General features: G+C 44.9%; 1 protein-coding gene across 1 annotated transcript in view; it reads right to left on the minus strand.

Moving 5' to 3' along the window:
• The window catches only part of LOC137522268 (sacsin-like), a 33,197-nt gene extending 19,447 nt beyond the window's left edge, over positions 1-13,750 (minus strand). The window contains 7 exon segments of the mRNA XM_068242297.1: positions 4,222-4,310; positions 7,497-7,615; positions 7,617-7,813; positions 7,816-8,886; positions 10,846-10,992; positions 13,403-13,514; positions 13,607-13,750. Coding sequence (XP_068098398.1) covers positions 4,222-4,310; positions 7,497-7,615; positions 7,617-7,813; positions 7,816-8,886; positions 10,846-10,992; positions 13,403-13,514; positions 13,607-13,750 — 1,879 coding nt within the window.
• Positions 13,751-13,956: the final 206 nt, after the last annotated feature.

Consider the following 13,956-nt stretch of genomic DNA (forward strand, 5'->3'; position numbering starts at 1 on the left):
GCAGGGCCCTCACCCCTTGTGTATCATACTTGACGGTGTGCGCTTTACCCAGAATGATGGAACTTATGGTATTTTTACCACTACCACTCCAGTGTATGATCTGGCATTGTATTACTATTTGCATTGTGTTGTGTATCTTATTGCTTGTTACTATTGTTGTATCTATTGTCTATTATCTGTATTGTGCTGTCACCCCTGTTATTGTCTGTAATCCTATTTATTGTACAGCGCTGCGTAATATGTTGGCGCTATATAAATCCAATACATAATAATAATCTTCACAGGTAATTAATCGTGCAAGGCCATGACAAAAGACTAAGGCTGCTTTCACAGTGGGACGTTACAGGCGCACGTTAGAGCAGCCTGTAACGCAGCCCAACTCACAGTAATGAAAAATCAATGGGCTGTTCACAGTGCCCACGTTGCGTTACGTTGTAACGCAAGACGTCAAGACAACGTACTGCATGCAGTACTTTAGACGCGGCTAAGCCGCGTTAGACTGTTTGCACATGCTCAGTAATGTTGGGGAGGAGCGGAGAGCGGCCAGGCACGTGGCTAATTAATATTCACTGCACTTTGTGACGTGTGCAGTGTTTACTTCCTGGAGCGGCCGCTCTGTGCGGCGATTGGCTGGCGGGACAACGTGATGCCGCATGCGTCCAAGAGTACGCATCACGGCATCACGGACGCCAGAGTGAGCTGCACAACGCGGCTCACTCTGACGTCCACATCAAAGAGCACCAGGCGTTGCGTTAGGGGCACGTTATGCGACCATAACATCCCCTAAAACGCAACGTCCTGGTGTGTAAGTAGCCTAAAGGGTCAGTCAATGTAGTTCTCCTGGAATGAAGAACCTACTGCTAGGGATTTTACATGCACAACCTCAATTTAGTAGAAACCCACTGATGTATGGTGGCAATCGTTTACAGCCCTCATCTGGGTCATATCATACCATAGTGAGGTCTATGAACTCAACGCAATGTCATCTTCCTAACATGTGCATTGCCAAAGAAAGCTATAGTGGGCCTCAAGAGAATAAGATTGGCAACAACTGCACCTTCTGTCATGTATCAAGCACATTTTTATCCCATCAAAAAAAAAGTTGACATAAAACCATTTAAAGGGCAACTGAAGCAAGAGGGATATGGAGGCTGCCATATTTATTTCCTTTTAAGCAATACCGGTTGCCTGGCTATCCTGCTAATCCTCTGCCTCTAATATTTTTAGCCATAAACCCTAAACAAGCATGCAGCAGATCAGGTGTTTCTGACATTGTCATATTTTGACAAGATTAGCTGCATGCTTGTTTCTGGCATTATTCAGACACTACTGCATCCTAATAGAGCAGCAGGACAACCAGGCAACTGGTATTGTATAAAAAGAAATAAAAATGGCAGCCTCCATATATTTCTCACTTCAGTTGTCCTTTAACCATTTATGCAGCGTCGGCGTGAGCTTCACGTCCGCAGCGGCAGGTGCTAGAGCTGCAGGGACGCGCTAGTCACGTTCCCTGCAGTCTGGGGGGTCTGCAGGCAATCGTGTGGACAGATGCCCGTGATTGCACTGCTGCTGCTAGCAGGGGGGATTGGCTGCCAAGTCCCCTGTGCCAATCCGAGCAAGTCCGCCGAGAATAAACTGTTTTTGTTCAAAAACAGTGTTTATTCTTACATAGAGCAGCCGCGTTATCTCCCACCGCTGATTTCTGCTGCCCGATCATTAAGTTTATGAATGGAAACAATGTTTCCATTCATAATCTCCCCACCGCCACTGTGATCGGAGGCTTCCGATGGAAGCCTACGTCACTTCCCCTAGTTACAATGTAACAATACATTGTATCCTATGTAGCATACAAAGTACGCTAATAGGATTTTTTTTTTCTCAGCGGGGACATCTTGTGGCCAAATAGTAAAGTACACCTACTGACTTTAGGGAATAAAAAAGAAAAATATTTATGACAAGAGGGCGTATAATTATGAAATAATGGACTAAAAATGAGTGATGGATGTAAAACTGAAAACATGCACCTTTATTTCCAAATAAAATATTGTCACCATACATTATACTAGGGATATAATTTTAACGTTGCAATAACCCGGGATAAATGGCAAAATAAAATGTGTGGGGTTTAATTATGGTAGCATAAATTATTTTAAAACTATAATGGCTAAAAAATGAAAAACAATGATTTTTTTTAATTTTTTTTCTTATTATTCCCATCATAATGCATTTAGAATAAAATAATTATTAGCATAATGTACGACCCAAAGAAAGCCTAATTGGTGGCAGAACAAACAAGGTATAGATCATTTAGTTGTGATAAGTAGTGATAAAGTTATTGGGGAATGAATGGGAGAAGTGCTGACAGGTGAAAATTCCTCTCGTCCATAAGGTGCAAAATACATACGGGCTGAAATGGTTAAAGTGGAACTTTATCCCAGGATTGAACTTCATGCCAATCAGTACCCCCTAATCCACAATAAATCTTCACCTCTTCTCAAATAGATCATCAAGGAGGGTTGTGTGACTGATAGTGACTGAAACCCCTCCCATGGTGTCTACTAAGGGCCATGGCCCAAGGGGCCATTCTTAGGCAAAGGCATTCCAGGCCATTGCAATGAGTGCTATTTGTCCTGGGGAAACCATGCCCCTGAATTCCCCCGTGCCACCTCTACCCCTGCTGTCCCTTTGTGCCTCCTGTCTCCCTGTGCCACCTCTGCCCTCCTGCGCTTCCCTCTGTCCCCCATTGTGATGTTTTCTGTTCCCTTTTGTGACTCCCTCTGCTCTCTTCAGTGTGCCTCCTTTTGTCCTCCTGTGCCTCTTTCTGTACAATATACAATACAATAACATTTGTAAAGCGCTTTTCTCCCATAGGAATCAAAGTGCATAGTTGTGTCTCAGATTAATACAGTGCTGCAGGCTGGGTTGTGTTATAGAGGAAATAATCAGGTGTTCATGAATGCCAGACTGAAGAGGTAGGTTTTCAGTTTAGACTTAAATGCTTCCAGGGATGGAGCTGTCCACTCCTGATTGGGAATGGCAGGGAGTTCCAAAGTGTAGGGGCAGCATGACAAAAGGCTCGGTCTCCAAAGGTTTTGAGGTGGACTCTGGGGGTGACCAAGGTATTACATCCTTTTGATCTGAGATTGTGAGGGATGTGATGCACCTGTCCCTTTCTGTCCCTTTGCACTGCCTTTCCCCCCTGAGCATCCCTCTGTACACCCTTTGTGCCTCCTTCTGCCCCCTTTGTGCCCCCTTCTGTCCCCTTTGTGCCCCCTTCTGTCCCCTTTGTGCCCCCTATTTTCTGCATTTATGCCTAATTTTCCCCTGTAAAATGCCTTTAAAATTAAACAATGCTTAGAAACAAAAAATATTACGTAAAGACAGCCTAGATTATCCTGAAAAAAGCAATATACATAACTTTGATGGCACAAGTTATTAAACATGGTATTGCTGTGACAACAAATGCCAAAACTGGGGTAAAAACTCTGAAACCTGAAGTGGTTAAATTTGTATGCAGGATGAAATGATTTGCACCCAATTAACTGCCTCTACCCAGCAACAGCCCTAAAGGTGACTCTATAGTGCAGCATCAGGCCGCTGGTGGTAACACAGGCATGAATGATGCTTCCGTTATACAAGCAGATACCTCTAACAAACGCATGTCAAACTCTGGCCCATGGGCCAAATCTGGCCTGCAGAGCCATGAAATTTGTCCCACAAGTAGCTTCCCCACTGTGCATAGCTTGGCCCACTCTAAACCACCAGGGAAGCTATGTTGAGAGTGAAGGCCTAAATAACTGGGAAGCCATATAGGGGAGGGAGGGGAAAGCACAAGACACCAGGAAACTGTATGGGGGGGGGGGAGTACCACTAAACACCAGGGAACTGTATGGGGGGGGGCATTATACACAAGGGAACTTTATGAAGGAGGGACGTGGCCGCTATTCATTGAGGTTGGCCGCCGACCTGGTCCCAGTGTTCATTTGTGGCCCACTTTGTATTTGACACCCCCACTTTAATATCCCATTAGCCACCTCTTCTCCAGTGGCCTTCAGACCAGGAGGAAATAAGCAAGCCAGGTTCACTTGAGGGGATTTGGTCAGGAGGTCTCACCACAAGGGTGACAGGAATGTTAAAATCCAACACACAACATTGCTACATTCACACAAAACCCAAAGTAGGCATTTAAGTTTTGTATTTAAACAATGCAAATATCCTTACTGGCTTTTCCAAGATCTGTGAAGAACAGGCGGAGATCAGCGGGCAGATCTTCAGGAATAAACCTATGTGCAAGTCCAGGTAATAAGACTCTGTGTACAAAAACAAAACAACAGAAAAACAAAATGTTAGTGACTATGAAACATAATGCACCCCTTTTGCATAAGCCACACACTTCCTTACATCCCACTGTCACGCCCTGGTCTCAACCACTGAGGGGGTGGAGACTCAATGGGACTGCACTGCTGAAGTGGCAAGATCACGTAGTATGCCGCCAAGCCACTATAGCATCGCCTTAAAGGACAACTGAAGTGAGAACAGTATGGAGGCTGCCATATTATTTCCTTTTACACAATGCCAGTTGCCTGGCAGCCCTGCTGATCTATGTGGCTACATCTGACAATAATGTCAGAAACACCTGATCTGCTGCATGCTTGTTCAGGGTCTATGGTTAAAAGTATTAGAGGCAGAGGATCCGCAGGACAGCCAGGCAACTGGTATTGCTTAAAGCAGGGCTGTGGAGTTGGAGTTGGAGTCGGATGTCAAGGAGTCGGAGTCAAGGAGTCGGGGCAAGTTTTGGCACCCGGAGTTGAGTTGATTTCATAAACTGAGGAGTCAGATGATTTTTGTACAAAATCCACATCCCTGTTAAGTATTAGACTAAGGAGTCGGAGTCGAGGTAGGAGCCATTTTGGGTACTCGGAGTCGTGGTTTCATAAACTGAGGAGTCAGATGATTTTTGTACAAAATCCACAGCCCTGTTAAGTATTAGACTAAGGAGTCGGAGCCATTTTGGGTACCCGGAGTGGGAGTTGGAGTCGTGGTTTCATAAACTGAGGAGTCGGAGTCAAAAGATTTTTGTACTGACTCCACAGCCCTGGCTTAAAGGGCAATAAAAATGGCAGTCTCCTTATACCTCTTGTTACAGTTGTCTTTTAATTACGTTTGCTTAAAACTCCAGGTGAAGGATGGTTTTAGCTTTGGATAGTGGGAAAAGGAATTGCAACCAATTTGGGATTTGCATGCTGTTTCTGTCCCTATTGATACTTTCCCTCACTTCAGATGGGGACTGAAGAAGCATCAATTAGAAAAGAAAAAAAAAATATAGATAGATAGAGAGAGAGAGAGAGAGAGAGAGAGAGAGAGAGATTGATTTCCTTTTAAGCAATACTCGTTGCCTGGCAGCCCTGCTAAGCTATTTGCCTCCAGCAGTGTGAATCACATCAGAAGAAAGCATGCAGCTAATCTTGTCAGATCTGACAATGTCAGAATCACCTGATCTGCTGCATGCTTGGTCAGGGGCTATGGCTGAAAGTATTAGAGGCAGAGGATCTGCAGGTTAGCCGGGCAACTGGTATTGCTTAAAAGGAAATAAATATGACAGCCTCCATATACTTCTCACTACAGTTCCCCTTTAATACAAACAGGAATTAGGCACTTTTACTTAGCTGGGGTTTCTTCTAGTCCCCTGTAGTCCATCAGCTACCTCCCCATCCCCCCAGGCCTCTCAATTGTGCCGCTGTCAGCACCAGTAAAAACCATAACTGGGCCAGTTGGCAACTACTGCTCACACCACCCAACCGCACTCCATTTAACGGGAGCGTTCTGCATATGCACAGTTTTTTTTTTTAAGACTGCTCCCGGCTACGGAACCGTGATTAGCGGGTGCACGGGCGGGACCATGCTAGCTCAGTAGCCGTAACCCAACTGTATTGCGGACTTTACAGTAGCAGAACGGAGGGGACTGAACAGACACGGAGGGAGCAAACGGACTACAGGGGGCTCAGGGCCGGTTTAAGCAACAATGGGGCCCCAGGGCAAAATAAACCTGGGGGGCCCCCCCAACATATACCCCGGAACAAAAATCGGCATTAGGGGACCTTTTTTTGCAGCTGGTATAGTCAGGGTGTGAAGTCCCAATCGGTCAGAGCTCTACATTCTGGCTATCCCAGCCTGCATGGGGGACAAGGGGTTAAAAAGTTTCAGGAGGGGGGACCCCACATAATAAAAAAAAAAAATTCCCACACTCTAAACATAAAAAAAAATTGGGAAAATAGGAAAAAATGCCAGGAATCTTCATACAGCCATATTGCAACTGTATAGCGATCCCTGGCCAAAGCATTGCGGCTGCGTATGGACCCCCTGGAAACCCCGTCAGGAAATGTATTGCTCTTTCTTTTTATACATGTAAAATTACACTACCGTTAGGGTTGCTACTAAAAGTGACATTTACCGCATTTAAAACTATACTTTTTTCCTTCTAAACTTTAAAATCGATTTTCTCAAAAACTATAAGGTCTTTTTGAAAAATTGTTTTTTCCTCTTATTCCTAATGATCTCCTTAACATATCCTGCAAATTTAGGGTTTCTAGCATTTAAGGTGGATTTGTTATTAACCATTAAAGTCGGCAGGTTTTTAAATGTGTTTTTTTTTTCCTTTGAAACTTTAAAATCGATTTTCTCAAAAACTATAAGGCCGATTTGAAAATTTTTTTTTCTTCTTGTAGCCACTGGGGGCCCCTACAAGCTCTGGGGCCCTGGGGCAGCTACCTCCTCTGCCTTAATGGTAGCGCCGGCCCTGAGGGGGCTGGAGGAAGCCACGGGTAAGTGTAAATCATTTTGCGAGAGTGCAATCTTTTTTCAGACCATCTAAAACTAAAATATGAAGACAGGCAGGGGTGTAACTAGGCCCCACCGGGCCCACCTGCAGAAATTCTGAGCTCCCCCCCCGGTCCCGTTCGGGGGCCATTTTGGGGGCTGGAGGGGTCGCAGCATGAGGGGAAAGCCATGGCCTTGCTTGGCGGGGAGGGAGGACGTTCCCCCCCTCCCCCCTCACCTCAGGGCTCTCCCCTCCAGCTTAATTTACTGTCTGGGCAGCGGCAGCTACATACCTTCCGTGCTCTCCAGCGAGACTTCCTGTATAAACAGGAAGTCGTGTCAGAGACTAGAGAAAGGAACACACGCTGGAGCGCACAGAAGGTATGTAGCTGCCGCTGCCCAGACACTGCCCGCCGCTGCCCAGACAGTAATTTAAGCTGGAGGTGAGCGCAGAGGGGAGAGTCCCGAGGTGAGGGAGGGGGGAGGACCTTCCCCCCTCCTCGCCGACTATGGGCATGGCTTTCCCCTCATGTTGCGTCCCCTCCAGCCCCCCAAAACGGCCCCGAGCAGGCCCTATTGTTACACCAGTGAAGACAGGCTTTCAATGGCTACAGATTAAAACAACTTTTTCACCAACAAAATACCCTAGGACTACAAGACCAGAGATGGAAGAAGCTTACCTAGGAAAGTCTTCACTGTCTATGTAAATCATGCTGTCCTCTGCATTTTGGAAACTCGTGAAGGATCCATCTGCTAAGGGTACTAGTTGAAGATTCAGCAGCTCGGTGTACTGTCCATCCATCGCTGATGATATACTTCAGAATGGATTGCTTTTTTTCTTGTGAGAACGGATGCCACATGTTGCTGTTGCGCAACTTCTGCCTCACCAAATGTGGAGAAACAGGATTTGGTTTTGAGGCTAGCTGGAGGGTTGAGTAGACATGTCTTGGAACTTTAACTAGTGGAACTTTCAGTAACAGAAGAAGCTCCTCTAAACCAGCATGGTGGTCTTCATGTTCAGAAAAATCGCCTCTTTTGCAGTTATCCAGTAAGACTGGTCAGCTGTTTGAAAAAGGCTTTCTTTCACCAAGTTCATGGCTATTTTATTTACAAGAGTATGCCATTTGTGTTTATGTTGTGTCTTTTCTGGGTCCGGCCAAATGCTTTGTGCCACTTCTGCTGGAATTTTGGACAACTTGACAAGAGCAACCACATTACGGACTGCATGTGTATATAGCAGAGGCAAAACCTGTTCCACCAGGATATGGTTCCACTTGGCAGCTTCATCATGTTGCTGGTCTACTTCAAGCCACTTCAAGCTTCTCCTGTCATCAGTAAGATCAAAACACCCATTTATTAATAAGGGTAGACCAGTCCGATTCTCCTCTTTGTCTGGAAGGGGCAAAATGCAACTTAACCGACCTCCATACAAGTCCATATTGGTCTCAGATAAGGGGTATGCCAGGTCAAGTGATGGTTTGTTGCAGAGTTTGATGCTCAACTCTGTCAAGTCTGGAAATAAGTCATCTTGGACAGCACAAGAGGTCACCAACCACTTACTTTCTTCCTCTTCACTTCCACAACGTGTAAGTGTAGTAACTTTCAGGTGTGTTTTAACATCCAGCCCAGCTGTAGTGCTTTCATGGGTCTCTTCAATAGAAACAACAGTGCTTAAGAGTGGTGTTAGCACTCCTTCCTTGTCAATTTTCTTCAGAGACACTCTAGTCACGTTACGGAGGAAAAGAAGGCTGATGCTGGCATCTTTTATGAAAGACTCAAACAGCTCTTGGACCCTCTCTGAACTGTAAATGTTTTCTGAAATTTCAGAAGGATCTAATCGAAGAGGGAAACGAAAGAGGGTTCCCCTGAAATGTCCGGAGTGGCGAATTTCCTCCCAGGAGCCCACGTCAAGGGACTCCAAGGCCTTTTGGAAAGGTTGAAATTGATCTGAAAGTTCCTCTATCTCACGGCCATCTTTCTCAATGTTCCACAGACAACCTCCTCTGTGCAAGATCTCTTCCTGGGGGTCCAGAAAGCCAAAATTGTTTCCACTGAAGATGGCTGGGTAATCTGGTAGGAAACAGGACATATACGAATGTGAGAAGGCGTTGCAGGAAATTAATTCACTACAGGAAGCTGTTAATAAACTGTTCATATGCAGAAAAAATTAAATATAGTCAGTGGGATGCTAATTATTTCTGTTAGCATGCAAATTCGATGCAAAGTGGGTTATGGCCAATCAGAGGCACTTTCTGCCGATACTGATGACTGGTCCAATTTCAAGCCACATATCATTTGCATGAAAGCCACAATTCATAGCATATCACGGGCCATTGTTAAAAGCAAGTACAAAGATACTACGGCTCCAATAAGCTTTTTTTCCTGCATTTTCTGCCAGGAGATATGTTTTCACCTTGTCTAAAGAGTAACTTCTCAGCACTTAGCAATTAAAAAAGTACTAAAGAGTAGGCAAACAAGTACTCTAATACCAAACGTATTTTAAGTATTTTAAGCCTGACACACAAATTTTGATTGGCCAATCATTGGCCACATTTGACCATTTCCATGTAGTTTGAAAGTGTACCTATACAATCTCCTCATAGTATACAAAATCGGTTGGCCCTTATGCTACATGGTGGTGGCAAAATTGATCAGTCATTGGCCAATCACTATTGGATTGAATACAAACACATTTTCCTTCTTTTTATTACCCATACAGTTATCGTATATATTTGTTTTTGTGCACAAGTAATATCGTATGTTTCCAAACTACAAGTATAGTTTATTTGCTCTTAAAGCTGCTATTGCATAGCTGCTATTTTTAAATATCTAGTATCAAAGTATCTAGTGATCATTTCTCACTTCGCTCTGCTTCTGCTATGTGTGTAATAGAGAGAGATTGGTCTCTTGGTTGAATCTGCCCATCATCGCTAGATGTATGGCTACCTTTAGTTATTATAGCTGCACTACACCTCCATCTATACTAAAGAAGGAGGGGCTAGATTCTCGGCTGAGGCGGTCTTTAAACTCAGCCAGGGCAGAGGATAATCTAACGTGTGCATATAGCAATACACAAATTGTCTACTATTGAAGGCTAATTAGCAATACACAAAGGTCTACTATTGGAGGCTAATTAGCAATACACAAAGGTCTACTATTGGAGGCTAATAGGGAAGGTGCTAGACATCTCACTCTGACACTGACAGCAGGAAAGCTGCCAGATCACCCCTCTCAATATGATGATAGTGGGGGAAGCACTTGTAGAAAGCAAGTTCATTCTCCTCTAAAGATGGTTGGTAGAAGGACGTCAACTCTGCAAACGGGTAACCACCTTAAAGAAAACCTGTAATGAGAAAAACCTCCCCTGGGGGGTACTCACCTGGGGTGGGGAAAGCCTCTGGATCCTATTGAGGCTTCCCCCATCCTCCTCGGTCAAATGGTGGCGGAGATAAAGCTCCCCGAACAGTGGGGATGTAAATATTTACCTTCCCGGCTCAAGTGCAGGTGCAGTATTGGCTCTCCGCTCGGAGATAGGTGGAAATAGCCGATCGCTGTCGGGCCGCTCTACTGCGCAGGCGCAAGTCTCCTGCGCCTGCGCAGTAGAGCGGACCCGACGGAGATCAGCTATTTCTGCCTATCTCCGTGTGGAGAGCTACAACAGTGCCTCCGCTGGAGCCAGGAAAAGTAAATAAATCAGCGCTTATCAGGCTTGTGGAGGGAGGATTGCCGGACACTTCGGGGGAGCCAGCGCTGGATTGCCTGCAGCTACAGGGGAGTGGGAAGCCTCATTGGGACCCTGAGGCTTCCCCCCGAGGTGAGTACCCCCCAGGGGAACTTTTTTTGTTCCAAGTTCTCCTTAACAGTTCACAGCAAGGACAAGCACAGCATGTTGTGAACAGATTAGTGGTCAAGGATGAACGGTCGGTCCCTAGTTTATTGAGATTTTTGGATTGGTCTACTGCTGGATCCATATCACACATGTACCAACTTGTGCTTACTCTGATACGCTCAACCTCACTTCATACCGACCTGTAATATGGTACACGGAGTTGAACCCAAGTCCAAATCTTCCCACCGTGTCCGGATCTTTGCACTTGATGCTGTTACCGGGCCTCTGGATCCCGTCCCAGTCTTGGTCAGAGAACACCTCATTGTTGTAGGCCAGAAGAGCTGGACCTGGAAGAGCAGAAAGCTACATGAGCAAAGAATAGAAGGTATCAAAGCCAACTTGGTTAATATATGTTTTTTGTTTTTGTTTTCTTCTTAAAAGAGATCGGACTCCTGTTCTTTAGATTATAACCTACACTTCAAGTGAACATGTATAATTAAAGTAAAACAAGTTAGATACTTACCTACAGAGAGGGAAGGCTCTGGATCCTTCAGAGCCTTCCCTATTCTCTGTTGGTGGAATTGTTCCAGTGCTGTTCCCTGTTCAACAGTGCCGCCGCTAGGAGCCCTCAGAAGCAATCGTGTTCCTGAGCTTCCAAAAACAGGTGGTTTCCTACAGCGCATGCACGTGAGTAGTACGGAGCTGACAGTCTTTGGAAGCACTCAGCGACAATAAGCACACTGGGCTTATTTAGCTTGGAAAAAAGGCAACTGAGCAGTGACCTGATTAACATGCATAAATACATCACAGGGCAATACAAACGCTTGGCAGATGAGCTTTTTGTTCCTAGAGTTGTACCAACAGACAAGCGGAAGTAGTTATGGCAAACTCTATATCTGCATTTAAAGAGGGCTTGGATGCTTTCCTTGCATTGAAGGGCATCCATGGCTATAATAGGTAAATCCCAGAAGATTTGATCCAGGGACTTATCTGACTGCCATCTGGAGTAAAGAAGGAATTTTTCCCTTTTAAAGAGACACTGAAGCGAAAATAGATCTCACTTAAGAGCTTATATTCAGCAGGGGCATGTGTGCCCCTGCTAAAACGCTGCTATCCCGCGGCTGAACGGGGGTCCCTTACCTCCCAAATTCCCCCCTGCAAAATCCACGACCAACTTGGTCGTAGATTTTGCTGCTGTTGAGGCAGGGCTAACAGTCGCAGCCTCTCAGCGTGTCTATCAGCGGCGCATCGCCGCCTCTCCCCCGCCCCTCTCAGTGAAGGAAGACTGAGAGGGGCGGGGAAGAGGTGGAGATTAGCCCTGCTGCCTCACCAGGAAGAGATCCCCGGGCACCACGAGGGGATTTGGGAGGTAAGGGACCCCCGTTTAGCCGCGTGATAGCGGCGTTTTAGCAGGGGCACACTTGCCCCTGCTGAATATAAGCTCTGAAGCGAGTTTTATTCTCGCTTCAGAGTTTCTTTAAGGCTAATTGGTACAGGCCTTGTAAGTTTTTTTTGCCTTCCCATAGATCAATTGGGATATGTGCTGGTTCAGGACAGTTTATTTTATTTTTTTCTTTCTGGTTTAACTTGATGGCTGGATGTCTTCTTTTAGGCCTCTTTCACAGTGCAACGCTAGAGTCACACTTTAAAAAATGTTTCAACACGGTCTAACGCACAGCAATACTAAGTCTGTGCAACATTCACAGTGCACACATTGCGTTTGTGTGTAACGTGTAGCATTATTAGAAAGTGCTGCATGCTGTGTGTTATACGCGTTATTAGCTGCGTTGGACTGTTTGCACATGCTCAGTAATGACTTGGAAGCATACTTTTCATTGTCGGTATGCCTACTGTATGCGACGATAACGGGGCATAGAGTTGCTGTGCGACTTTTTTGGGGCGTTGCATTGTGAGTTTGCGTTGTGACTTTAACGTCGCATCAAAACGCAACATCCTCCTGTGAAAGTAGCCTTAACCAAACTGTGTTACTATGTATATAGTAGGTTCCTCAAGGGAGGCTCAGAGTACTAGACAGGTGCCTGAGCAAAAAACACTCATCCCTCATTTCTCTTTGCTTCCAGGTCTTCATGCGAGTCCTGTCCAGCTCTGTGTACTCTCTCTTCTTTTTTTTAAAGCACCATCGATTTTCAAAATCACCCTAAAAGCGATTGTCCAATGATTCCCTATGAGAGTGTTCACATCTGAGTGGTTTGATTCTGATCAGCTCACCAAAGCGATGCCTGGGCCATTTTCGGGGCGATTTGCCTCACTAGAAGGTATAGGGAAATCACAAAGCGCTTGAAAAAATTTTTTGTATAGTGATTTTCCAGCGCGTACATTTTATTTATTTATTTCCGGGTGAAAGAGTTCACTTCCTGACTGACGTCAGAAGTGCAAAAAAAAAAAAATTGCTTTGCAAAAGCGCTTACAAAAGTGCACGAAAAAAATTGAAAAAAAGAAAGAAAAAAAATCAATGGCATCAGCGATTTGGATTTTAGATGTGAAGAAGCCCTTACCAGGCTACTGAACTCCAATCTATTAGGCTGGGTACACATTTTAGCATGCAAAATCAGTCTTTTTTTTTTTTTTTTTGCTTTTCTCCTGTGGGATCTCCCTCCACTACAAAATCTACTGCACATTGATTGCATTGCATTGTACTGCAGTCTATTCATTACCAATGACATTTTTTAAATCGATTGAACGAGGATTGGGTTTGTGTGCGCCTAGCTTTACCCGTCTGTGGATCACGACTCTTACCTTGGACAACCTGGAGTTTCTTGGAGTAGAGGGAGTCCTTCCCATACTCTCGCTCATCATAGATGAAAATGACCTCGCTGGCCTTAGCGTCGTCCGCGTTCTGGATCAGCTCCTAATGTGGACGGTGAAGAAAACGCCATCTTTACTTCTGTAAAATCAGTTTATTTCATCTACACAATATTACGACATGCAGCAGCCCCACACATGTGACAAACCAATGCAGAACGATACAAACCGATTGTACTGTAGCTCTCCCTGTAAGGGCAGTTCTAGAACCTCTGGCAATCTGACTGCTGCACCATCTGCAAGGTTAAAGGACGCCAGAGCCTGGGATATGGAGGCCGCCATATTCCTTTCCTTTTACCTTTCTAATCCTTGGTCGGACTGAAGATGATGATACAGGATTCAATTTCTTAATTTTATTTTTTTTATAAGATTTTGACCTATTAAATTATTTATCAAACTTACCATACACCATATCATTTTCAAAACAATCAGCCTGATTTTTCCAACACAATCGATCAGATTTTTAGCAAAAAAAAAAAAAATGTTTT

This window comes from Hyperolius riggenbachi, chromosome 6 (assembly GCF_040937935.1).
Source record: "Hyperolius riggenbachi isolate aHypRig1 chromosome 6, aHypRig1.pri, whole genome shotgun sequence".
Taxonomy (NCBI): domain Eukaryota; kingdom Metazoa; phylum Chordata; class Amphibia; order Anura; family Hyperoliidae; genus Hyperolius; species Hyperolius riggenbachi.